The sequence below is a fragment of the Podarcis raffonei genome, chromosome 6, assembly GCF_027172205.1.
Source record: "Podarcis raffonei isolate rPodRaf1 chromosome 6, rPodRaf1.pri, whole genome shotgun sequence".
Lineage (NCBI taxonomy): Eukaryota > Metazoa > Chordata > Lepidosauria > Squamata > Lacertidae > Podarcis > Podarcis raffonei.
The window spans coordinates 29,801,343-29,828,923 of NC_070607.1; the positions used below are offsets into that span (position 1 = coordinate 29,801,343).

General features: G+C 40.9%; 1 protein-coding gene and 1 long non-coding RNA gene across 3 annotated transcripts in view; one reads left to right on the forward strand and one right to left on the reverse strand.

Moving 5' to 3' along the window:
* Positions 1-26,187, reverse strand: LOC128415540 (calcium-activated chloride channel regulator 1-like). Its single transcript, XM_053391851.1, has 14 exons — positions 26,032-26,187; positions 22,695-22,835; positions 21,597-21,747; positions 20,661-20,769; positions 19,436-19,604; positions 17,817-18,038; positions 14,433-14,657; positions 13,729-13,906; positions 12,372-12,478; positions 8,026-8,256; positions 6,650-6,920; positions 5,903-6,067; positions 1,459-1,704; positions 1-746 (listed from the first exon to the last, which is right to left on the reverse strand). The coding sequence occupies exons 1-14, from the start codon at positions 26,185-26,187 to the stop codon at positions 229-231; spliced, it is 2,889 nt and encodes a 962-aa protein (XP_053247826.1). The 3' UTR covers positions 1-228.
* Positions 1-26,439, forward strand: part of LOC128415547 (uncharacterized) — a 30,731-nt gene extending 4,292 nt beyond the window's left edge. The window contains exons 3-8 of one of the 2 annotated variants that reach the window (XR_008330983.1): positions 1,476-1,540; positions 15,441-15,593; positions 18,176-18,317; positions 20,217-20,998; positions 21,033-23,482; positions 25,605-26,439. This is a non-coding gene — a long non-coding RNA (uncharacterized LOC128415547). Of the gene's footprint in view, positions 1-1,475; positions 1,541-15,440; positions 15,594-18,175; positions 18,318-20,216; positions 23,483-25,604 lie in introns of both variants that reach the window. The other variant, XR_008330984.1, reaches the window with a different exon arrangement.
* The last annotated feature ends 1,142 nt before the right edge of the window (positions 26,440-27,581 follow it).

The window sequence follows — 27,581 nt, forward strand, 5'->3', positions numbered from 1 at the left end:
AGTTCTAGGGCTTCGGTATCTTCACTTAAATAAAGCATACTGTTAGATTTGCAAATGCACAAATAATAACTGCAGAAGTACATACTATTATCACAAGTGTTAGGAATAGAATTACACATTAGAAGGAGTGGTATAAATGTTGTTTGGACTAGGAGTAGCTCCAAGTAATGGAGAAACAATCATAACTGCCCTTGCTATATTAGATGCTTCTCCAACATTGTAGTTGTATTACATTCCAGTCTGGGGACTTCTGTTTCTTCGCTTATGTACAATGCAGATGGTTATACTTACAATAACACAAATAATGATCACAGAAGCACATACAATGATCACAATTTTGGTTGTGTCATTTATCACACTGATCTCAGGATCATTAGCACCAGTGGGTTTCACATTAGAGGAAGTTGTGTGAGCAGTGGTAGTGTTGTTTGGACTAATGGCAGTACTTAGCAGTGTGGAAGTGCCAGTTGAAGAAGTGGGAGTAGCTGGCAATGTGGAAAAAACCACAACTGCTCTTGCCGCATTAGATGCTTTTCCTGTGTTGTTGCTGCCATCAATGGCACGAATGGCAAAGTAGATGGAGGAGCCATTTTCTTTTGTTAAGTTTTCTGACTTGTACTGAAAAGATTGTTTGACCCCAGCGACTTCCACTGTCAGTCCAGTAGTGTTCACAGAAGTGGCACTATCAAAACTTGCATCTCTTAATTCCAAGGGATTTTCACTCATTTTTATTTCATATCGTTCAGCTGCAAAATAAAGGACCCACAACAGACATGCATTAGATGTACATCTTCAAACATGGATCAAGGAAACAGTGACAAGCCTATCAGTGCATAACTTCCTATCCTCCAGGAACCCTAAGCATATTGCATACCAGCTATTGCATCGTTGTGTGTTGCAGAAGACTGGAAAATATTCCAGGGCACACGCTGGTTCACATGGCCACCATGTCAAAGCTGTTAAGATCAGCTGTCATTCCATGCTAATTTAAAAGCATGGTATTTGTCAGAGGTGTCCAGAACCATTTTTGGTCCAGGGGGACATTTAGAAATCTAAGCACTGTTACAGGCATCGCAAACAACTCGTTCCACAGAAGAAAAACTAATGTGGCTCTACCCGCCTACCCCCACAACACAGGAAAAACAGCTACACGTCCAAACAAATAAAGCATATTCTATAACTAGGAATCCTGGACTAAAACAAAGCAATGTCTGTGTTCAAACCATACAGTCAAACACTTGACTCGGCCCAAAGAATCTTGGGAACAGTAGTTTGTTAAGGATGCTGGAATTGTAGCCTTGGGAGGGGAGAACTGCAGTCTTCCCAGAGCAACAGTGTCATGCTATTCTAGCATATTAAAGGGAGATTAATTCTGGTATAAACCCTTACTTTTCCATATTTAAATATATCTAAGCAAGGGAGTCATACTGGTTGATTAAAACAGGATTCCACACTTACCTTGTCCTACATCATAGTCATTCCCAGGAGCTGTCCACGACAAAAGGAATTCATCATCATCGGCAGCTAGCTCCACCTCAAGGTCAGTGATTTGACAGGGTGGAAAGACATCTATGGCGTTTGGATTATTAGGAACTTCTGATACCACAAAAGAACCACCAGATGCAACTCTGCTGAAACTTCCTAGGTTTGCTTGGATTTCATCCTCAGTAGCTTCAGGTCTTGGTGAGTTCATTTTTATTTCACCTTCCAAAGAAGGAAAGAAAAATTGTGTCATAAGATGTAACTAGAATCTCTGCAAACATTCTCAGTATTCTGAAAGTCTGTCTGATTTCCCCCCCTGTGTGCAAACACAAAACGAAGACAAGGCATGTATAAAAGGTGATAGGATAGCCATCTTCAAATATCTGAAGGGCTATCTCATGGAAGATAGAGCAAGCTTGTTTTCTGCTGCTCCAGAAGGTAGGGCCCAAAACAATGGATTCAAACTACAAGAAAGGAGATTCCAACTGAGCATCAGGAAGAACATCCTGGTGGTGAGAGCTGTTCAACAGTAGAACGGAACACCTCAGAATGTGGTAGACTCTATGCTTATCCACACTTCTGTTTGGTCCAAGGTTCATTCCGTTTGTCCCATGCCTTCTCGGCACAAATCCAAGAGGATTTTCTTTTGTCCAGCCATGTTCCCTGTGAGAAAACATGGTTTACTGCTGAATTGAAATAAACATCAATTTTCTGCAGTTTGGGACAAACTGAAGAAATACCAGGATGAACCCTCTCTGCATTAGAGGTTTTGAAGCAGAGGTGGATGGCCATTTGTCAGAGATTCTTTGGCTGTGATTCCTGGATGACCTTTCAGGTCCCTTCCGACTTCCGGGTTGGCGCCATTGTTTAATGGCGGATTCCCTCCGAGCTCCGGAGGGAATCGGCTCCGTAGCGTCTGGGTCTGGCCGCTGCGGCGAAGCGGGGACCCTTAAAATCACAGGCGCGGATGCCTGTGAACATAGAGACTCGGCGGGCACCATTTGCGCCCCCCCAATCCGGGACGGAGCCTTTTTAAAGGCTTCGGAACGGAGGCAGGGTGAGGCGTGGTGCTGAGAGTACTCCCTCGTCTACGGAGTGAAGCCGCAAGCCATTGACAGAGAGCGCCAACTTCTTCTTTTGATCGATTGGACTACAAAACATCAACCCGTGAGTAATACGGAGATTGGAACTTTAAAAAAAAAAATCTCTATTTTGGATCTGGAACGAGCGGGAAGGGGCTAAAAAGGAAGTCCACCCCCCCCTCTTTGTAAACAACTTAAAGCAAAGGACCGAGCAGCTAAGGTCGAGAGAATCTGTTTCTTGCTTGTTAATAAAAGATCTTGACTTCACGGTTTTAACATTATAAGAAGATTTACTGGAGGATAAAAAGAATTTTTTGGGAGCTGAAGTTTCACCCCCCCCCTAGACCCGGGAACGTCCCACGAGAAAGCCTGCTGTATTGAAGAGTTTGACAGCTGTCAAGTTAGCTGTCAGTCAGCTAGCTGTCAGCTGGAAAAAGAGAACATTGTTTCTGCTGTTTCTGCTGGTTTATTCGGTATAACTTGTTGAAAATAAGGAGGGCTGATATAAAATAACTGGACTTTTGGCTTTGAGCTGAAAGGAACATTAAGGAACTAAAATCCCCCTAGAGGGGTAATAGGGACATTACTTTACAAAAATGGCTGGAGCATGTAAAATTCAAGCAGAATTAGACAGAGCATTTGTTCTCCTGGGAAAGTTACAAGAGGAGTACAGTGCTTTGTCTACAGAGGTTTCAGTACTATACTTGACAGTAAACAACAGTCTTGAGTCTGATAAGGTTTTGAAACAGGAAGCCCATTCAACTGAACAAATAAATGAAACTGAAAGTGTTGACACGATGGAACAATATGTTGTTTTTGAAGAAAATGAAGGAGGAGCTGGAATTCTGCAGGAGTCAAAGGAGAGTTGCAATATGAGGCCTGACATGATGATAAAAAAGGACAATAAAAATTGGATGGGGAAAGCCCGGTCTGAATGGGAGTCTGAAAAATGGAGAGATCCCCTTTGGAGGAGATCTGAAGACCTGAGGATTACAAATTTGCTGAAGGTGAAAGTTGGAGCTTTGGGGACATATGGATTTGAAAGAAATTTGAAACAAGAGCTGGAGTACCCCATAGGCTTTGCTTTTAAGTGTGGAGGACGGGCTGGAAGCAACATGGATCCTGTTGGGCCGGAGCCTCTCCGAGACTTGGGGTTTAACATCAAGGACTATCAAAGAGACCGGCAGAAAGGAACTGAGAGAGACATAAGGGCCTCGGACGTGAGATCTCCAGGCTAAATAACATAAAGACTGATGGATATTGGTTGGGGACTGGAACCGGGAAAAGGGCGGGTGGAGGTTGGGAATCCAAAGGGTATATAAGTATAATCTGCCTTGTTTTTTTTATATTTTTTGTTAGCTGTATGGAAATTGGGAAAACCGTGGAAGGGAAATTTTGGTCGACTTTAGGAAAAAAGGTTTAAGAATATTTAATGAGGTATAAGTATTGATATGTAATTTTGATAAGGTAAAATTGGTTTCTCTTTTCTTTCTTAAACTAAATGAAAATAAGGCTGGTAAAAATAAATTGAGGAAATGGAAAAAAGAAGTAAAGTAAAATAATAGCATGTTGGAATAAATGTTCAAGCTAGGGTGAAGAAATAAGTTAATGACTTGCTGAATTGATAATTTAAATTGGAATACAAGAAGGGGAGGTGTGAGGAGGTCTGAGAAATAGGGTCAAGGAAAATAAGTATTTGAAACTTTATGTGTTTTTTCTTTTTTTTCTGTTAAGTTTTGAATTTTATGTATTTTTGTGTTGTTTTTATTTTGTTTATTTTTTTTGTTTTTGTTTGTTATATGTTTCTTGAAAATACCAATAAATATTTAATAATAATAAAAAAAGACCTTTCAGGTCCCTTCCAACTTTACAATTTTATAATCTGCACTAGATACTGTACGTATTTTTCGTTATATAGCCAGCCTTAGCTCCTCTTGTCCCCTCATTTGGTTTACAGTATTTCTTTGCAGAGGATACCCAGCTCTGCACTACCAGTCACAATTTCAGTTCTTGACAAGCTTAACAGGTATCTCTTCATAGCTGTCAATAAATCACTAAAATTCAGTATGCAAAAAACTATAGTACTTGTGTTTCTTCTAAAACATTTTCACTATCCCAACTTGATGCTCTGTAATTCAGTCTACCAAGCAATTCTGCTGTAGTTCCTTCAAATCTGTACTCTTATTAACTTGCCAATCTTTCTCCACAACAGTTTTATGTTCCACCAACTCTTAACTGCCAGTTTTGCAAAACTGCTTCTTATTTCTAAAATTTTGACAATATACTTCTACTTGCTTTTCCTACTTCTTTTCAATTTCTTGCATGTCTTAAAATCTTCTGTGACAGTTGGGGTATATGTGGGGGGGTTTTGTGTGAGTGTAGATGAATTGCAGGTATTTTCCAGAAGAAGGATGCCAGAATAATATTTTAAAGCCTAAAAACTTAGGGAATTTTTCCATTGATTCCCAACATATTCAATGAGGAGTCGCCCAGCTTGCTTCACCTGAGGGGCATTCTGCAAGTTGGTCTTCTCTACCCCAGGGTGGGGAAGATGAATGGCAACACTGTGTGCAAGAACACCCCCCTCTTGCCAAACTTGAGAATCAGGATGTTCTACTAACGTTGCCACTGCAGGAGCAGAGAAGATGAGCAGCAATGCCACTTGCCAGAATACTTCCCTCTTGCTGGCAGGGGGACATTCCAATGGTGGCAGAAGCAGTGGCATGGGTGGGGCGCTGCCTCTTGTGTTTCTACTACCTGTGGCAGGTGCTTCACGCTGCCTCATTGTTGAGCCGGCTCTGCATTCAATCAACAAGTTGGGCAGTACATAGAATATTGTAGGAGAGTAGACTGTGTCAGAGTTGTAAAAGGTAATGGACCCCTGGACGGTTAGGCCCCGTCAAAGGCAACTATGGGGTGTGGTGCTCATCTCGCTTCAGGCTGAGGGAGCCAGTGTTTGTCCACAGACAGCTTTCTGGATCATGTGGCCAGCATGACTAAACTGCTTCTGGTGCAGTGGAACACCGTGACGAAAACCAGAGTGCACAGAAAGGCCGTTTACCTTCCCACCACAGCGGTACCTATTTATCTACTTGCACTGGTATGCTTTCAAACTGCTAGGTTGGCAGAAGCTGGGACAGGACAACGAGAGCTCACCACTGTTGCGCTGGAGTCAGAGATGTGTACTCAATATCTGTATTAAATCTAAAATCTGCATAAGGTTGACAGTGGGGAGGGGAATGGCAGGGAAAGGTTTTCATTTCTCTCGAGATACCCATACTTTGAGAACTCTAGAGCTACATATTACTAGTAAATGCTTTTTCATAATGAATCCTTACCATTTTCCACAAAACCTGGTATATAGAGTGCTTGACTCTGTCTACGGACCAATCTGACAGTCTTGTCTTTCCCTTGGACACGCACTTTTAAGTTGTATCTACCATTCTGTGTGAATGATGTGAAATACCTTGAGTAGATTCCATCATACTTGAGAATATCAGCACCTGAGTACATAAATATTAATACTTAACATCCAAAGCAAACCTCTCACTTGTGGTCATTATAAACCCTACATAACACATGCAAGAGATGTTTATTTCATAGTAACTGCTCCTGTTTTCATGAAATAGAAAATGCGTGACTTATTGTGATAGTATGGAATCATAAGGGACTGGTTAGTAATATCTGTACAACACAAGCCAGGACAACTCGTGACCTACCAAACAAACATAATACAATAACATGTATTAGAACTTGCTGCATATTTCATTTTCTACAGTCACAGTCAGCAAAATCAGGAGATTTATCAAGCTTGTGGTGGGTGCCACTAAGAGTCCCACCTTTCCCCATATGAACCTGTCCACACCCTGGAATCATCACCTGAAGCCTTTCTCTATGTGCTGTCTAAGGGCTGGGTATGAGAGAGCAGGCCTTCTTTGCAGTAGGCTCCAAATGGGGATATTGGCTCAATGCATCTGAGGGAGCACACCTGGCTGTAAGAGGCCTTGGAGGCCAGTATGCCAAATTAGACAAGACTGATTGTCAGTGGAAAAAATAACAAAATGCATGCTGCAATAATTACTTACCTGAACCAGAGTCATAAAGCTCAAGCTCTTCAGTTTTTCCACTCTCATCTTCAACTATGGCTGTGACATTTGCACCAATAACAGGTAAGAAACCTTGACTGATTTCTGCATATACGACCATTGGAATAGGATATTTATTGGTATCTTGATTCATATAGGGCTTCACAAGAACTGGAGGCACAGATACAGATGCTGGTCGACTGGTTACCGTTATTGATATGATTTGCTCTGTTTGATGGGTATTCATAAATGAATATTCCCAGTCTCCCACCTGCAGATCAAGTGTTGAAATACAGAAGAATATGCCATATCCATTATCTAAGTAATTTGGAGAAATACATTTGCTTTTCCTTTGGTTATGTTTTCATAAAGAAGGTATCTCTTTTATGAAAAATGTACCAAGGAAAATGAGTACTGGCAACAATGTCATCCTGTGCACAGGATGAACTAGGAAATGAAAATTTGTGTGGAGAGAACAATATTGAGACAATTCAAACCAGGATTTTGGCAGACACCCATTGGCAATATGGATTTTATGGGAAAGGGTTTTTGTTCCCCGGAACATGTGACTATAAAAACAGTTTCTGCTCAGTACCAAGGCAGAGAAGGCAGTATGGGATGGAGAAGCCAATGGTGGAAAAGACCAAGTGGACCTGAGAAAACCAATTCTAAGAAGGCCAATTGGAAGAAACCAACTGGGAATGGATTACAATGCAGAGAAGACTTGAACAGCAGAAATCCAAAAAGGCAACACATGTCAGCAAGCCTCACCCTTTTCCTGTTTGTTACAGGATCTCTACCTGAGGACCTTGGTGTGCATGTGCGTGAGTATACTCCATCTGCTGTGTGTTTGAATTTAGCACTCTAAATTCAGGGCCTTGAGGTTTTATTTAGAAAATATACACCTTAGCTACCAAAACATCGGCAAATGATATTCTAGATATCTCATGTGGGCAGGAGCAGGGAAGTGTCCTCAGTTCCCAAATGAGCATTAGGATCAGGGAGCCAAGAAGGAAGCTTGTGAAACTTCCCAGTGAGTTTCAGCTTCAGCAAAACTGGCACAGATTTGAGTAGCAGCTGTGAAGGGGCCTTAACACATTTCATGAACCATTTTAGGGCTTTGGACTTTGTAGACACAACCCTCATAATCATATTTTGTGGGTGGGGAAAATGCTGATTTGGGATATTGAAGGTCTTTAAGACCATTACAAAATGCTACATAGAAGATGGTTCTTCCACACTTGCATAATCTATCATGCTACTTTACCTGTAATGGCACAACCCTTTAATAGCACAGCTGTAGTTCCATAAAGCTCTACGTGGAAAAGGCACACTAGTAATTGCAGGGTTAGATGCACAGAGAGCTGGGATTTTACCTCTGCAGTTCCACTAATACTGAGTCGAGCTGTTCGGACATTTGTATTATCAATGACAAAGTTGTTGTGGCTGTACTTCTTTCCTTTGGGATCTATCAGAAATATTCCTGGTGGATATATGCTTGTGTCCCATGTAACGATGAAGAAAGTGTCATTTCCCACTGTTTTATCAATTGTTACAATACCATCAAACCACCTTCCGGAACCGACGCTATGACTTTTACTTTCAAGCTGTTGGTATTAAAACAAACAAACAAAACATTAAGCATTATGGTTAAAGGTAAAAAGATAAGAGGGGGCCACTAGGTGGCGCATCGGAAGATGGCTGACAATAACATCTCTCCGACCCACACAAGGTAATTTGGAGGCTATGATGGGGGTAATTAGCCTCCTTAACCCCCCCAGGATTGTGGGGGGGACGGCCCTTGCCTGCTGTGCCCTATACCACCCCCAAATTTGTGGGGGGGGGGCACTAGGCACAAAGCCCTCCTGTGGGATTCCGGCACTCCTTGACGCCGTCCCTGATTCGCGCCGCTAGTTGCAATGATCTTTAAAAGAAACAATTTGGACGAGATTAATTGCACATGCTTCAAGGAAAAAGGGGAGTAAAGACTGCTGACAGGAGAGATCTCTGATAACAAGACAAGAATAAAATATGAGAAGATACGTCAAGATACGGTACGACAAATGACTGAGGGGGGAGGGGGAAAAAACCTGCCTTCCCTTTTTTCTATGTGATTTAACAAGAATCCCCTCCCCTAATGAGTCAGAAATTAAGGACTTAAGCTGTGGATTTAAGGCTGTGTGGAGATAAACTTTCGATCCAAAGCAATGTTTCAAGATGAAGCTGGAAAGCTAAGAGTTTTGGAATGACGCAGGTAAAAATGCCATCGCCATTTTGGGAGGCATTGTTGGAGCTCTTGGGTCTGGCAGGAGAAAGAGAGAAATAGAGTTGTTTACATATCGTGGATCAACTCCTCGGTGGGACTTAAGAGCGACAAATGCCAAAATTTACGATGGAAAGAGTGATGTTATCTACGAAGGAGATATATGGAAACCATCTGGACTTAGTGGAGGAACGGGAAATCCACACAGGATTATTATACTTGCTATCGGCTTAAGGAGACTAACAGAAGAGATCGTAAAGGAAAAAGAGAAATTATATGAACAAGATATGATGTGGAAACACCAAGATAAGACTGGATAGAATTATGAACTTTGTTTGGACTGATTGGGACTGATTTGGAGATTAACGCAGTAATAAGAAGATGATCTGAATCCCCCTTTGGATCTTGAAGTATGGGTTCCCCCAACAAAATTTTAAAAATTGGCTTTGTAATTTGGAATTTATGCAATGTGATTTAATTTGATGTGATTGGCCAGTTAATAAAAATTATTTTAAAAAAAGGGTAAAAAGATAAAGGAGCCCTGGATTATTAAGTCCATTCAAAGGCAACTACAGGGTGCTACACTCATCTTGCTTTTCAGGCCAAGGAATAATAATAAAAAGAATTAATAATTAATAATAATCTATTATTTCTACCCCGCTCATCTGGCCGGGTTTCCCCAACCACTCTGGGCGGCTTCCAACAAGAGATTAAAAATACATTAAAACATCAGTCATTAAAAACTTCCCTAAACAGGGTTGCCTTCAGATGTCTTCTAAATGTCAGATAGTTGTTTATTTCTTTGACATCTGATGGGAGGGCATTCCACAGGGCAGGTGCCACTACTGAGAAGGCCCTCTGCCTGGTTCCCTGTAACTTAGCGTCTTGGAACCAAGGCCCTCAGCACTGGACCTCAGTCAGACCGATCAGGGAGCTGGCATTTGTCCACAGACAGCTTTCTTAGTCATGTGGCCAGCATGACTAAACTGCTTTTGGCACAATGGAACACCATGATGAATGCCAGAGCACACAGAAATGCCGTTTACCATCCTGCCACAGTGGTACCTATTTACTTGCACTGGCATGCTTTTTAACTGTTAGGTTGGCAGAAGCTAGGACAGAGCAACGGGAGCTTATCCTGTTACGTGGATTTGAACTGCTGACCTGATCGGCAAGCCCAAGAGGCACGGTAGTTTAGACCACAGCGCCAGCCGCGGTTACCTTTAAGCATTATAATATAGCAGGAAAATAAAGGTAAAGGGACTCCTGACCATTAGGTTCAGTCGTGTCCGACTCTGGGGTTGCGGCGCTCATCTCGCTTTACTGGCCGAGGGAGCCGGCGTACAACTTCCGGGTCATGTGGCCAGCATGACTAAGCCACTTCTGGCGAACCAGAGCAACGCACGGAAACACCGTTTACCTTCCCACTGGAGCGGTACCTATTTATCTACTTGCACTTTGATGTGCTATCGAACTGCTAGGTTGGCAGGAGCAGGGACCAAGCAACGGGAGCTATCCCGTTGCAGGGATTCGAACCACCGACCTTCTGATCGGCAAGTCCTAGGCTCTGTGGTTTAACCCACAGTGCCATCCACGTCCCTCTAGCAGGAAAATAGTATGAACTTAATTTGCCAGCCAATCTTTGAAACTGGCACTTTGTCCTTTACCTTCAAGCTGGTGTGTATTAGGTAAGCTGATATACCTGGCAAGTTTTATAAACTGAATACATACAGTTAATTTTAAATAGGGTGGGCTGCTCGCAGCCCCCAAGCCTCAGCCTCTGATTGGCTGAGTGAGCACTGCCCACCCTTACCTAAGGGTCCAGTGCAGCCAGAGTGGGCAGTGCCAGCTGTCCCATCCCCCTGCCACACCAGAAAATGGCAGGCCCCTGCACCCACCTTGCCCGCGCCATGCAGCAATAGCTGCCCACCTGGACTCCCAGGTAAGCAGATATTTTATTTCAAAAATAGTAAAGAACTAGAATACAAGAAGGGGAGGTATGAGGAAGTCAAGGAACTATGGCTTTGAAATTAGGTTTTGAAAATTTTGTGTTTTTAATATTTCCTCTTTTCTTTATTTTTTCTTTTTTGTTTGTATAAAATGGAAAACTTTAATAAATATTTTATAAAAAAAGAAAAGAAGGTGAATTCACAGTGGATAGTCGTGCTGAACAAAAATTACATAATAAAGAGGCATTAATAAAAATGCTGGTACAGCCACAAGGAGATGTTCCATCTTGGTTTGTGCAACAGGGATAAAACTGATATCCTGCAGTGTTACATTGTTAAAAACATGGAGGAAACGTAGATAAGCAGCTACAGCTAAACAGGTAAGGAAACATTGCAACTCCAGCTCAGCAACCCTTTCCATACATAAGCTATGGCATACTTAAGCTACTCCATGCAGATACCATAATTGTTTTTTCTCCACCATATATATTTATTGCAATTGTTTATGGATTTTTATTGGTTGTTTGCTGCCTTGGAAGTTTTAAGCTGTTAGATACAAAAATCCAGTGCAAAAGCAACAACCGCCCTGTGCTCTTCGGATGAAAGGTAGTATATAAATTTCAATAATAGCATTTTGATGTTGTCTTTGAATTCAGCATGAAGCTATGTTATAAGCAGGATACCTGAAAACAGTAATGGTTAAAAAAAAAACCTAGGACAAATCCGATCAGTGATCAGAAACGAGGTTGAAACTGGAAGACACAAATCTAATTACATAGACCAGGGGTAGGGAAAGTTTGCTCCCAGTTGTTGAAAAATTACACTTCCCATCTTCCCTGGCAAGCATGGCTTAAGGCATGATGGGAGTTGTATTTCAATAGCATCTGGAGGACCAAAGGTTCCCTACACCTGCCACAGAGGAAGAGAAGTAAGCTAAGAATTCACCAGAACAGGAGATACAGATAGCTTTGTCTCCAGGCATGGACCTGGCAAGCAAAACAGTTGTAGAAGCAGCTCCAGGGGAGTTTGCACTCCATACCCAGGCTTGAGGATGGCCTGGCTAGGGTATTACTAATTTGTGGGCTCCTACTGGTTGGGGGTATGGCCAAATTTGCCCCAACTTGCATATGGGTTTGAATTAGGGATTTCCTACCTTCACCCTCTGGGGAAGCAGGGTCAGTGGCCTCCCTACTCGCCCTCTAGACACCATGGAAAGGGGGATAGGAGACTCAACTGTGCCCTATTTTACAAAGGTGGGGGAATGGTTGCTCTTTGTACCGGACCTGTACATTTTGAAATGTTTCAGTTCTGCCAAAATCTACCTCTGCAATTAGCCTTTCTCTGCAAATTCTACCTGGGTCTCTCTCTGTACAATAAGAGCAAATCACAGGCTGTAGAGTTGATGTCACACTCTGTTGTTTTCAATTTTTGTACAGTGCTTAGTAATTTTAAGATAATAAGAATCATTACGATAGGCTACTGCTTGCACCCAAATCTTTATAATCCTGACCTGAATCGATTGTTGACTGATAGTTCCACTTCCTGAAGAAATTCCAGTGAAAGCATCTATGAGCCCGTTGGAATCCAAACTGTCCGTGGCAGCAAATTTCAAACCTCCTGAAATAAAATTGAAATAATAATTAGAGTAATCTATCAGATGGAATAAAATGTATTACATTATTGTGCTGTGTCTTGTAGTAGCATATCCAGTATGGCTGCATAAACACTGTTCTGAATGGTAGCTGCAGCTTTTTAATGTTAGGAATTGATAAGGATGCTGACAGGACTTCCAGGGACCAGTATGCGCCCCTACCTGTCCAGAGTCCCAGGTGGCAGGAGTGGTCAGCATTCCTTATGCTGATTGCTTAGCAACAGTGATTAAGCATCCTTAGCAACAGAAGCTTCCCTGTATTGGCCTAATATTTGCCTCCATGTTTTGCTTTCTAACTTTATAGATTTCCAATTGACTTTTTTTTAAAAGAAATGAAAGCCTGGAGTTCAGGCACCCTTCTGACTTGGGCATGTATCGTACCTGCACCCCATGTTGGTGTCCCTGGGAACTGTACACACCCAACAGCCCATTGCGGCACATATCTACAGATGGAACAGAGTCTATGACTTGTGAGAACATAATTAGTTTCTCCTATACTGTGGTATGTATTAAAAAGAATCAGAAACCACTTTTTTCTCAGTTCCTCTAAATCAGATATTCACAACTGGCTAGCTGTTGAAAGATTACAATGAACTATAAAATTTGCAATCTTAGATATGGATTATGATGAGTATCAGCTAAACACACACACATACCTAAAAGGGAGGCCAGGAGCACTGGTAGGTGTTTAAATAATTGGGGGCAGAGGCCCATAGCTACAAATTTACATAAATTTGCAAATGCTGATTTATATGTATAGAAGCAAATTTAGACTTCAAATGTCACAAAAGCAAGTCAACCAATTCAAATCATCCTATTCAGGTTCTTAAGTTACTTTGCACCCAACACTAGATCACTCCAAATCAGTTTGTTTTCAATTAATTCTCCCTCAGTTAATTTTCAAACAGATACTGCTCCAAATCAGTGCAGTTCTCATTCATTGCCCTGCACATCACATTATCTAAATAAAGTCATCCTAAATAAATTCATTTCTGCAAATTAATAACCTATACCAACATCAGTCTCCTAATTCAATGTCCTTTAAAATCATCCCTCAACTAACACACATATTACTTGGCTCCCTGAGCAAATTGTGTGTAAATTAAAGGTTTGTTTGCTGCTGGATTGACCTTGTGATAAACTCCTTTTTGGAGACACCAACAGGCACCAAGTATCACCAAAGAGTTAGTGTAAGGCATTCTGCTTAATCGCTTACCTGTCATATCTGCCAACATTTCTAGTTCTTTTGCAGCTTTTGGTCCCAAAGCAATTGTGTGAATTATGGACCCATTATTTCGAACTTCAGTAAAGCAGGAGCTTACAGTGCTATCTTCTCCATCTGTCAAGAGCACGATTTCACAGCCTTTGGCATTTGGATACTTTTTTAAAAACACCTTTATGAAAAAGAGGATTTAAAATTTTAGCAGGCACTAGTAATGTAGAAGCAATGGGACACTTTGTGCTTAAGGTATAAGAGAAACTTGCTGCAAACCTCTTCAAGTGTGTTGTGTTGCATTGTAGATGAGTGACAAAAGTGTGGACTAATTTTCTACCTGTGACAGAAGTAGACTTTGGTGAGATAGGTGTGATATTTTTTCCAGTTGAAGTAACATTTGCTACTTCACTAATTTTAAAAGATAGCGAATATGGGCAAAATCAAAATGGGTTCTTCCACCCTCTCCCTAGGTGCTCTTCAACTATGACTGCAATAGCATTCCTTGGAAACACATGTCTGCACTCTGGGCTGGCCAAATACATTTTGCTTCCTGAGGCAAATCTGAAAATTGTGCTTCCCCCAACCTAGTATTCAGAGGTAGCATATTTGATGCATTTCTTGCTCACATGCTGATTCTGGATGGCTTTGCTGGACCCAAATCCTTCCCACTGCACCACCATAAGAATCTGGACAAACTTCTTTACCTGAACTGCTGTTCGCACTCCACCACATATGATAGTTCCTCCACCAGCTGAGGTAGGAAGTAAGGTTGTAAGGTTTTGGCGCACACTGTCATTGCTGATCAGTTGCAAATCGGACTTAATTTGTGCTATGGAATTGAATGTGACAATTCCAACCCAGGATCCTGCTTCAATAATCTGTAGGAGGAATATTTCTGCAGCTTGCTTCAGTCGGTTGATGCGATTGTACTGCATATGAATTAAAAAACAACATCCATAGAGTTGTCAGTGCTTTTCCGGAAGCAAATAAAAATTGATAGTTATAATTAGGAAAAATTATAAATAAATGCAAAAATATATTAAAGGTAAAAACACCACTTTAGTTCTCACTGTTGGAAGCTATAGTGGTAAAGAAAAAGAATAGGATAGAAGGGTGGTCAACTTATTTATTAAAATAAGAGGGAGCAGAGTATAAATTAAAAGAATTTAAGGAATTAATCAGGAAAATCAACAACATGGATACAATATCATTTAAATGAAGTATTTAAGAAAGATAGGATATGATGGTTTAGGGAAACAAATATCACAACTGAAGAGAGAACTGTTTGGATGTAATGTAAAAGTGCTGTCTAAAATATATAAGATATTGGAATGGGAGACAAAGGATGAGCAAGTAAAATCTTCAATGATACATTGGGTAATACATATTGGTCATAATATAGATAAGGAAGCATAGGAATGATTGTGGAATATGGATATAAAATTTACAGCATGTTATGGTCTTAAGAGAAAATTATATGAAAATGATATATTGATGGTACCTAACACCGAGTAAATTGGCAAAAATGTATAAATCCAAATCCAATAAGTGTTGGAAATGTAAAGAGCAAGAAGGTTCTTTTTATCATATGTGGTGGTCTTGTAGTAAGGTTAAAACTTACTGGGAAACGATATATAATGAATTGAAAAAGATGTTTAAAACAATGTTTGTAAAAAACACACACCCAGAAGCTTTCCCTTTGTGAATTATAGGGACAGAACTACCCAAACTAGAAATTTATTCATGTATGTGACTTCAGCGGCAAGAATGTTACTTGCCCAAAATGGAAAGAAGTCGTCCCAGCAAAAGAAGACTGGATACCTAAACTTATGGAATATGCAGAAATGATGAAACTTACTGGAAAAGTAAGAAATCAAGATAACAAACTTTTTATAAAAGAATGAAATGGTTTATTGAATATTTACAAATATAAACAGATAAGAGCATTGGCCGGATTATTGTAATAACCTGCAGTTTTATAAGAATAGATATTTAAAGTTGAAAAATAAATGAGCAAATTAAGTTTATTTGGCTATGCAGAAAATAATAAAAATAAATTTAAGAAACCGCAGAAAGAGGAGGAAGGAAATCAAGTTTTGAAATATTAAAATGATTGTAAAATTATTGAAATTTATAAAATTGAAAATAATAAATAAAATATATTTTAAAATTGATAGTTGTACTTTACAAATACAGGTTGATAAACATATATGAATACTATATAGACAATATACAACAATATTTATGGATATCCTGAATTACCTTTTACGTGTTTTGATTTGGGGTGCAATATATCTGGAGGTTTTCTTGCACACGCTCCATTGAAATGGATGCTCAAGAGAGTATCGTTCATTTCAATGGGGCTTGTACCATGAATTGTGCTCATGGAGAATAATTATTCTATAATGTTTTTCTGACTGTTTTACAAATATCTAAATGCTGCTATCTCCTAGGCAAATATAAACTCAGTTCCAGAATCTTGTTTTTATTTGCTTAGCAGTTCTTTAGATAGTTTGAAGCAGGGCTTTTAAAAGGGGATATTCAAGGGTATACAGTACCAGCACCACTTTTGTTGTTAAAAAGTGTGACACAACTGTAACAACTTCATGGTAAGTACTGACATTATTTTTCTAGGGGGGAAAGGCACTGGTTTGAAGATAGAAACACAGCAGAGTATATCTCAAATGATTCAGGGATTATCACCAGAAAATGGGAAGATCAGAGCTCTGGGAACACACATTAAGCCCTACTCACAGGACTCCTCCAACTCCACCACATTTTAACAGTAAACTTCCAGTATGGAGCCTTGTGTATCTGTTAAAGCTTCCTGCACTACTGAGGACACTGAAAGAACAGGTTGATTTTGCCAGAAGTCTGAACTGATTGCTTGCAGTAGGGTTTTTGCCTTTCGTCCTTCCCAGTGGTAGGGTGAAAGACAGGCCAACAGTGGGTGGAGGCAGAACCAATGATAGGCAGAGCCAGCTAATTCTAGTATTGCCCCATCCTCTTCCTTGTTGAGTAATACAAGTAATGATGATGATGATGATGATGATGATAATTTATTTATACCAGCCACTCTGGGTGGCTTCCAACAGAACACCAAAATACAATAACCTATTAAACATTAAAAGCTTCCCTAAACAGGGCTGCCTTCAGACAAGGGCATCATTGAGACAAAAGATGAGGAAGCCGGCAGGCAAAGCCACTCCCTGGACTAATTTTAAGAAAGTAGGCATGCAGGAGCTGGCTGAGGGCAAACTGAGATTGGTCAGACAGTGCCCAGTTCACCTCAATAAAGCAGCCACGGCTCCTTCCCTTGCTCAGTTTTGGCTTTCCCCCACCATGTTTTCCCATTCCCACACTCTATCTCTTCCTTTGGGATCTCTACACCCACATGAAGCTAGGCAGTGGGTTTAATAATGTTCCTATGTTACACTACAGGTTGCCCATTCCTAGTCTAGAACTTCTCTTTGAATTAGTTGCTGTCGTTTGGTAAAGATCTAGATTAAACTATCTAATTGTGGGATAACCAGCCTCATATAACCAACATTCTTAAGTCTAATTAATGCATGAAGGGGTTAATACCATAGAGTAAGATGTCCTTCCAGGCGTAGCTAGGTCACCCCATCCTCACCTTGGGAGGAAGATAATCAAGCCTATTGTTCCCCTTCAGCCTAACTTAACCAATCTTAAGTTTTTTCTTTTTCTATGCTAGGCAAACTTTGGAAAGAACTCAGAAGGGGATATTTTAAAGGTCTAACGGCCTGTGTTTACATGTTTTACTTTGCTGCGTATTTTGTGATTTAAAATATCTGCTGGGGTTCTTTCACCAAAGAGCACTTGACCCAAACCTGGATCTTGGCAGCCAGGGAATCTTCCTTCTATACACCTATTTTTTACCCTTGCCACCAACACTAATCAGGTAAACCAAAATTGACCTTCACTCTTTCTAACACAGAATGCCATTTTTTTTTATTTTTTAAAAAATGCTGCTGCTGTAATTCCAAATCCCTCCCCCCTCCACGTAATTCCAAATTCTTGAAATTTTTTGGAAATATTTCCTATGGACATGGAAATTACAGACTTACCCAAGCCATACTTCCAGAAACATCAAATACTAGGCACAAAACTCTGTCTTGTGTTTGCAGGAAGGAGATAGTGGGATCAGGTGGAGGGACAGTTATTGGAGTTGAATTGGCAAAGTCAGTAGAATTCATAATTACTTCCCAGGTGCTCCTGTAGTTGCACAGTTTATTCTGCATATTTGTTGCTTTCATATTATGGTTGCTATTGTTACAGAACTGAGTAACCTAAATAAAAGAGAAGGAGAATTGGTCAAAATCACACACTTCTTAGCAATTTCCTTATGACGTGGTGCTGTGAAGGTGGACATTCTTTGTCATAAAAAAAATGGCTTCAGGGTGTTATGTGGATTTTTTCTTTGTAGGCATTTGTTGCCCTTTATCTCACAAAAAAATATAGTGGCAAGCGTCTCCAAAGAGCCTGTTTCTGTTCACCCGCTGATCCCATGTCCAACAGAGTTAATAAGTTTGCAGCAGAGAGTGTCAGTGCTTGTGTGTGGCACCCAGGTCAGTGGCAGACTTTGGGCTCTCGAATTTCAGCAGCCCTCTGTGTGATGCTAAAATTTGCCCTGTGTGATGCTAAAATTTGTTGTAGTGCTCCGTTCTACAACATTTGTCACCCCCTGCAGTGTGGCACCCTGTGCAATTGCAGCAGTTGCAGCATCCTAAAACCGCCTCTGCCCAGAATCCCATCTCTCTACAAGGCAATTGAGCACCAATAAGGGGGCTTTCTCTGCTTCCCCTGTAGCTACAAGGGTATCTCATTAATTTGTACTCTTTTTCAGAGGGAAGGGTGAGGGAGAAATAGCTGGGCAGCTGTTGAAGCTTGGCTAAACGATGAGGAGGAGGCCTGTATTGGGTGTAGCTAAGTGCTATCCCTTGTTTTCCAGTATCCCAGAACAGGGAAGAAGTGGTTCCCTTTGGGGATAGAGGCAGCAGACCCTTTCTTGCACAGGCAGCCTAATTGCTAATACTCGATTCTGACCAAACTAAGCCTCTTAGACAAGGGTGACAACCTGAATAAAATATTGGGGGGTGTAAGGAACAGGTAAGCCATAATCAGTCACAAGACGTGGCACACAAACCATTCGAATGGCAATGCCCATCAACTTGGGGGGGACAGCCTACTCAAATATTTTATTGGGGAGCCCGAAGGGACCTTGGCCCCTAGGAGTTGGCTGCTATACTCCTAGAGCAAAATATATATCAGGAGGCTTAGTTTGGTCAGAATTGAATATACACTTCCAGAATTAATGCTAAATGAGCCACCATAGCTGCTAGAGGGTCATGAAAATTTCTGCCCTGGGCTTTTTGGACTTGTCTACCCATGTTCTATCTGAAACCAAAGGGGTGCAGTGCTTGTCAGATGTGATTTTCCCCCCCGCTCTCCTACCCAACTACTAGGTCAATACCATGATTTTTTGGAAACACAGTTTCTCCCAACCTTAGTGAAACAGCCAGCAGAAGCTTGAAGTTATTTTATATTAGTGGCAGGATTTAAACTATAATCTTAAGAAATAATATTTAATTTAGCCAAAGTTGAGTATGGACAACATCTTGCATTTTTCAAGACAGACACTAAATAAAGAAACTTACAGCTTCAAATTGACATTACACATACTTACTGAAGAGAGACTTTGCATATACATTATAGATGCTTGAGCAGTCTGCGTTTTGTCTGGAATGAACTGGCATCCAGCTTCATACAGTTGAGTTCGGCTTTCAACTTTGCATTTTCTAGTTTTCCCTGGGCTAATTGGGAATATATATTGACCAGTAACACCAGCAGAGCATCTAATCAGTATAACAGAAGCAAATATAGTTAGTTAAAAAGTCAATATATGGATCTCATAGATATTGTACTCATTTTTTTAAATTGCAAGGGTTTCTTGGAGAAATATAACAAATAATCATGCAACGCTTAGACATTCATATATAAAATATGGGAATCGGGACTTAGCAGGCTGATTCTGGACAAAATATTTAAAAGGGTTATGGAAGAATATTAGACATTATGTATGAAGTTGATCATTCTGCTCCCTACCTTCTGCCAATGTGACCATGGTGGGGTCCCCACTGTGGAAGCCCCACAGGCAGGAGAGAGGAGTTTGGGTTGCACTCTGAGTGAATGAGCTGATTGATAATTATGCAGGGGAGGCAGAGAGAGAGGGTGGGGCTGGCAGGTGAGAAGAGCATTGCCCCACTTTCCCCTAAGGAGCAAACTCTTCTGTATCCTGTCAGAACCAGAACAGCAAGATTGTTTAGTTTAAGTTGTCTTTAAAAGAAACTTCTAATTGGTTAGTGTCCCTGAAAGGATGCTTTATGACTGGGTTAAACTAACATAACAAAGGGATGGGTTTAATGATTTTACAATGCTGTATCTTTGCCTGTATTGAAACATGCTAGGAGGAAGGCACGCTTGGCAAATCCACACCGTGATCAACTCCCGCCCGGAAACCAATGTTCCCACTGTGGAAGGACGTGTGGATCCAGAATTGGCCTCCACAGTCACTTACGGACTCATTGTTAAAACCGTGTTTATGGAAGACAATCTTACTCGGCTACGAGTGATCACCGAAGAAGAGAAGATTGCAAAGGTGTATTGAGATCTCTGTAGTGACTTCTGCATCTGAGATTACTACCTTGTACTTACAAATATATGTTTAATGATTTCATCAACTTGTTTATTTTTGACCCCCAGTCGGGAATCTAACTGTATTCCCTACAATACTATCAAATTATAGGTTAATCTTCTGGACAATTACTCATACCACAACCAAACAAGTCCAAGGCAAACATCAGCCATAAAGGATTGGTTATATAGTTTGAGGTATACATTTTGGACAGTACCTTGTTGCTTCAGCTTGCTTTATCCCAGTAGTATAGAAAGGTGCATCGTTGTTATATTCATCAAAGACTCCCCATCTGAGGTGAGCCCATTCATGGACAAACACTCTGCCTGTGGAAGACCATTGACAAAGCTAATTGTGACACTATTCAGGTGTCCTGGGTACTAAATACTATGGATCCCTTACTCAGAACCAAATTATTTACTCAACTTCTTGATGGGATACTACTGGGCTTTCCCTGTGAACCTCAAGCTATTACAGAAAAAGGTATTCCTCTGCTATGTACATTTTATGCCAATTGTTGATGACAAGCTTTTAAGAGCCGATATGGAAATGGAAGTCAAAGTACTTAGTCTGAAAGCATATGATACAGTTAGCTTCCTGCAGTGAAACAGGAACAAGTTCAGCTGGCTTCAGAAAGCAAGCTTTTATGGTCTGAAAATGTTCAGATGAACCTAACATAAAATATTGCTAATTCCTTATATATATATATTTAAAAATAGTTTTTATTAAGTTTCTTACAAATATAACACATACTAAAACAAAAAAGAAAGAGACAAAATCACATATATAAACAAAAAAGAAAATAGGAAAAAAACAAAAAAATATGTCAACAAATACCTAGACAATACAAAACAAATTAATTGGTTATTTAAACTTCTAACGTCATAAACATATTTTGGACTTCCTCTGAGCCCTCCCATCTGAATTTCCTTGTATTTAAATGTAGCAGTTTTCTAATATCATTATTAAAACACTGTGTTCCAATTAAAATAACTTGCTAATTCCTTATATAAACTTAGGAGATATTAAGCAAATAAAACCAAACCATTCATGGTTTCTCAGTTCTTGCTCTGTTTATTGTCTTTTGAAACATTGACAATTTAAGACTGTAGTAATAAATACAAATAATTTAAGATGGATTAACAGGTACTACCTCGTGATCCATAAACAGCATGCAAACTGTCATTTGTCAGGAAATTAGGAGTGAAATGAATGTATCTTCCCTGTTCCCCACATCCGCCATACTGCAAGGTATAGGGATCATCTCCATATTTCAGGTAAGGCTCTGCCACTATGACATCAGCCTAAAGTAAAATAGAACTTGGTTGAAAGATCACCAAAATACCTTTGATATTAATGCTATATGGTGGGTTTTGCCTCAGCAAACCACCCTCAGATTTTTGTTCTGCATAGAAAGGCACAATTCTGGACCGCAGGGTTGAATGGAAGTTTTTGCCTGAAACAAAAATCTCTTAAAACCGTTGGGATTCCATATTTCTTTTGAGTAAACACCTGCGTGTTTCATGGGACATGCAGCCCCATGCTATGCAGGTTGATTCGGAAGAAAGACATGATGTGTTCAGTTGAGCTTAGGCCCAATATATAGGATTGCAGTGTAATTTTCAATAAAGATGTGTACAGTCACATGTTACAACATAAGAGCCCTCAGGATCACATCAAGCATAGTGCACCAAGCGAAGTGCTTAGAGGGCTGGGCTAGGAGACCAGGTTTTGAGCCCCCCACTCGGTCATGAAGCTCACTGGGTGACTTTGGGCCATTCACCGCTTCTCAGCCTAACCTACCTCACAGTTGTGCAGGTTAAATGAGGAGGGATAAACTGTGTACGCCACCTTAAGCCCCATGGAGGTTAAGGTGGAATATGAATGCAATAAATAACATCAAGTCCAGCATCCTGACCCTAACAGCAATTACCTAGAAGCTGACAGACAGAAAAGCAACAGCTAGTATTGAGAGACTCATTCCTTTTCAATGGGAAGTTACATTGAGGTATTATGGCTAACAGTCATGGCTAGAGATATTTTCCATGAATTTGTCTCAGCCCCTATTAAAGCTACCAAAATGTAAGCCCCGGAATATTTGAAGAATTCTCCCCACCACTCCAAGCGAATATTAGATCAGTCTTATTTTGCAATTTCTGCCCCAATGTTTATTATTGTTATTGTTATTTGCCACAATATTCTTTTAAATCCCTCAAGCACATTTAAATTTTAATGCATATGCCTCACTTACCTTGTCATAGGATTCTATAGTCACTCTTTCATATTCAGGTTTTGGTGCCCATGTCAAAGGAATTATAACTTTTACAGACTTGAAATAAAATCTTTGTTCTGTAGCACTGAAGAGGTAAGCAGATGCCTCTTTAATCATATCCTACAAGGAAAATAATGAGTGTTCAGTGGCTAGCATTCGCATTCACACTTGCAGAATGTGCATTGGGTCTTTTCTGCCCTCCCTCCTGAACCTGGAGGTATTTCATTTGAAAAGACTGGGGGATAGGCAGCCTTCCCTAACCTCCACTCTTTAAGTAGAATAGATGCCCTTCAATATGCTCCTATTCTCTAATGGTTTGAACAGCAACCTGACATAAAGAAATTCAGTAAACAAAACCATTCTTAGTTTGGTGGAAAGCAATGAGAAAAGTTGTGCCTCTTAACTTTCTGGGTGTGTAACCATATTGCTTATTCTTGTTTGCACTGCATAGAGTATACAACCATCTCTGTTTAGTGAAAAAGGCATTAGTAAGCCTAAGAGACGATTAACAGAAAATTCCCAAGTGGGATATTCGTATATTTTGGGAATTGTCTCCTCAAGAAAGCTTGTCTAGCACCTACCCTAGGAATGGGTGTGTGTGTTAATTTTTACTTTATTTGCATTTTAACGAGAAGCTAATTTGCATTTTCCAGACCAATACAGTACATGAACCCCAAACACCCCAGCCTTCAGAATTTGCACTTTGCCAAATTGTTCAGTGTAGTTCCCTAAAAATGCATCTATTGGGGGAAAACAGCTACAGAAATGTAGGTATAAGAAAAAAACAATTCTCTCTGCATATATACACACTAGTAAAAACTGCATATGATAATTTGTTTAGTAGGACAAATTCACCCTAAAATATCTCCATCTTCATTTACAAATAAAGCAATACAATATAGAAAAAAATACAAAGGGTTGAATCCACGCTAAGGCTATAACCCAATCCCCTCTTATGCCAGGCTGGGAGAATTGGATTGAATGGCATCTCTGTGCCCACTTCCACTGGTTCAGTTGGTCACCCACTGGTGCCAGAGTGACAGTTGTGCCGCTTCACCAGGGCGGACTCCCCCTTCTGCTTACTGAAGACCTGAGCAGGTGGAAAGTCTGCCCAAAGGAAACAAAACGGATGATTGTGAGGCCAAGGTGGTACTGAGCAGGCCCAGGATCTGCTCACCAGCTTGGATCTGGCACAGGAATTGCAGGCCATTCAGTGTCTCTATTTTCCAGGCATGTCCTTGATTTAGGGAAGCCATCCCAGTTTTTGATTTGATCCTGGCATGTCCCGTTTTTCCTTAGGATGTCCCTATTTTCATCAGAGAAATGTTGAAGGGTATGCAGTGGCAAGCTTGGACTGCCTTGTAAGTTAGGCTTCAATTTTTGCTCACTTATCTGGGTGTACAGCCCATTGAACTCAAACTTCTGAACAGACATGCATAGGAACATGCTGTTTGTTGCACTTAGTTCTTATTGAAACTAATGGGACATAAGCCATGACCAACTAACTGCATTGATTTTAATGGGACGAAAGTTCAGCTAACTTCCCATGATCTAGCTCATTGTAAAGCAAACAGTATCAAAATACTGATAAAAAACAGCACAGTTAAACCTGAAAGAGGGCTGTGGAAAATAAAATGCCTTTGTATGGCACTAAAAATGATGTAGACAAGAGATGCATGAATATTTTGGTTTTGGTTTTTTTCAATTTATCCTTTTTCCATTCTTAAATTTAGCTCTCCACAGCTCTTTTCGATTGATTGATTGATTGATTGATTTTATTTTTTAAAAAAACCTCAAGATGATTCTCCAGCATTTTAGTGTGAATTTCTCCTGCTAATATTTTTAACTGGAGTGGCCTATAAATTCTTAAAAGAAAATTTTAAAAACTATACACATGTATACAAATGTGGCCTTAGATACCTTGATTAGACATTTGAAAAGGTTGTGTGTTGATATGTTGCCCCTTAGTTTATTTCCATATCGCGTACAGTGGTACCTCCAGTTACGAACTCACTGTATTTTTCGCTCTATAAGACGCACTTTCCCCCTCCTAAAAAGTAAAGGGAAATGTGTGTGCGTCTTATGTAGCGAATGCAGGCGGGAAGCTCTGCTCAGCGCTCCCTCTAAAGAGCCGCGTGGAGCGTGTGTGCAGCTCTTGGGGGCTTTTCCCGAGGAGGGGCAAAGCTCCCAAGAGCAGCACACACACTCCGTGCACTCTTTAAAGGGAGTGTGGCTCTTGGGGGAGCCTTAACCACACGCAGCCTCTCCTGGGCAGGGGATGAAGGCTCCCCTTGCCCAGGACAGGCTGCGCGCGGCTATCCCATAAGCCAGGACAGCCAGCAGGATCACTGCGCTGCGATCCCGCTGGCTGCCCTGGCTTCTGGGATTCAGAATATTTTTTTCTTGTTTTCCTCTTCCAAAAACCAGGTCTTATGGCCTGGTGCGTCTTATAGAGCGAAAAATATGGTAATTCGTTCCGGAGGTCTGTTCTTAACCCGAAACAGTTCTTAACCTGAGGCACGCTTTCACTTATGGGGCCTCCCACTGCCACCGCGCCACCACCACGCGACTTCTGCTCGCATCCTGGGGCAAAGTTTGCTACCAGGAGCACCTACTTCCAGGTTAGCGGAGCTCGTTACCCGAAGTGTTCACAAGGAGGACGGTACGTAACCTGAGGTTCCACTGTACTATCCTGATAATTGGTGCCCACACAGCTCTAATTGGTTAGTGGGGCATTTCCACATCTAATGGTCAAAACCAGCACAACATTTACCCCAGAGTATTTACCTCTGACACAGAGCTAACAAAACCACACTTAGCTCAGCATGTTGGGCTTCAGGAATTCCATTGCTTTTCATCACCATCCGTCCCTCTTTTCGCAATTTTCAGGCTGCCAGTGCCATTAATTATAGAGCCGAAACAGCGCCACTATTTCACAAGAGGGACTTATAAGAAGGCTTGGAGTCATCACAAGTTTGCAAAAATGAAAAAAAAATATTCAGGAAAAGAAAAACCCCTTGAGGTTTGGGATACACCTGAAAAACAGCCTAATGAAAATTAAATGATGGACTGTGGCAGAGACCAGGAGAAGGTAGATTGGATTATCCTGGAGGAAGACATAGTTGAATAGAACAGGGAAGAGCAGCACCCCACACTTTGACATTTTCTTATGGGTCCCACCTATTCTTGGGTGCAGGGGTGTCCAGTAGCACCTTGGAACCTATGCTTACAAGATGAACGCTGCATTTTCCCAGCATATCACAGGTCCCTGAGGGGACAGTGATTCAATATATTCAGAAACATCTAACCACCTTACCTTTATGTTGTCGACAATTTTGTTGTCTTCAGCTACTGCAGGATTAATTGCAATGACAATGTCTTCAAACCCACCGTTGTTGAGTTTTACCATGGTACCCGTCGCCCCACGTAGGAATTGTAACACCAACAGAAGAAGCCACCGACTGAACACCATATTTGCTTCTGCCACTTAGCCCTGTCCCACAGAAAGGACTAATAGAACGGGAGGGCTATTTATGCAAGTGCATAACTGCTTGGTTTATGACAGGACTTTGTTCTGTCAAGGAAATTCTGCTATTTTTCTATTTCCTGATAGTGCCATCTTCAGGTAACAAACTGGTGAATCTTTAAGGAATGTTGTAATTTAATCCAACCCTGCACTTCCTTGTTCTGCTCACCGTTAATAGATTGCAAACTTTTTTCTGAAGGTGTTGATATGAAGTTAGTCACAGCAACCGTTCAGATTTCCTTATTAGCGAGGCACCTCTGGACATAAGCATCCGTCAAGGAGGTGGCAAATCTGGCTTCCAAGGAGTGTGCCCCAGCCGTTGTTGCCACCGTGGTGGCAGCAAGTGATGCATTCCTTAGTGACTGAATCTGCTGCCCTGCGGCTCCTGCCACCTGAGGCAGTCACCTGATCTTGCCTCATGGTGGCCCAGACCTGGCACTACTTTTTATGAAGCTTAATACAGTTGAACCTCAGTTTTCGAACGTAATCCGTTCCAGAAGACTGTTCAACTTCTGAGACGTTTGAAAACCAAGGAGCAATGGGTGGACGGCAAAATCAATTGAGAAAAAAATAATAACACGCAGCGTAAGCTGTTCGACTTCTGAGGCACTTTCAGCGTTCGTCTTGTGAAACGTTTGGCTTCCGAGATGCTCGAAAACCGAGGTTCCACTGTATATTAAAAATATCTCTAAGCAATGTACAAAAAACTGGAGCAAAAATAGATAACTTAAACAAAATATGAAAATCAGGGCTTTTTTTCAGCCGGAACTTGCCAGAACTAAGTTCCAGCATCTCTCAGGTGGGCACCATCGCCATTATAAGAGAACAGGGGAGGTGTTCATGGTGAGTTCTGGCACCTCTTTTTCTAGGGGGGGGGAAAGCACTGACAGAAATACACAGTTACGTATAAAAAAGTTACATTAATACAAAGTTGCTAATGTATATACTGTATTTTTCTGTGCATAACACTCCCCGGTGTATAAGATGCCCCCATAAGATGCGGCTGCAACCAATCACCTGGCCCTACAATGCACTGCCCGTGTATAAAACAAGCCCCATTTTTAAACATTTTTGAGTAAAAAAAACCCATGTCTTATACACAGAAAAGTACGGTAAGTCAAAATCAGGCTGTGTTTTTCCCCAGTTGGAGCTTCCTGGAACCCAGTTTCTGCACCTGCCAAGTGGATGCCATTTTGATTGTAAGACAACAAGGGAAGTGTTTGTGGTGAGTTCCGGCACCTCTTTTTCTAGAAAAATAGAAAAATAATAATTTCTCACCCAGGGTCCAAACAAACTCTCAGCTCTTCCACAAAAGTATCACAACAAGAAGAGTTTCTGGA

Bases quoted from the DNA above. Each gene is read 5' to 3' on its own strand.
- LOC128415540 (XM_053391851.1), bottom strand. From the start codon at position 26,187: ATGGTGTTCAGTCGGTGGCTTCTTCTGTTGGTGTTACAATTCCTACGT. The intron at 18,039-19,435 runs GTAAGTATGTGT...TCTTTTATTTAG, and splicing joins ATATGCAAAGTCTCTCTTCA to GTTACTCAGTTCTGTAACAA. The intron at 1,705-5,902 runs GTAAGGATTCAT...CTTCTTTGGAAG, and splicing joins ACCAGGTTTTGTGGAAAATG to GTGAAATAAAAATGAACTCA.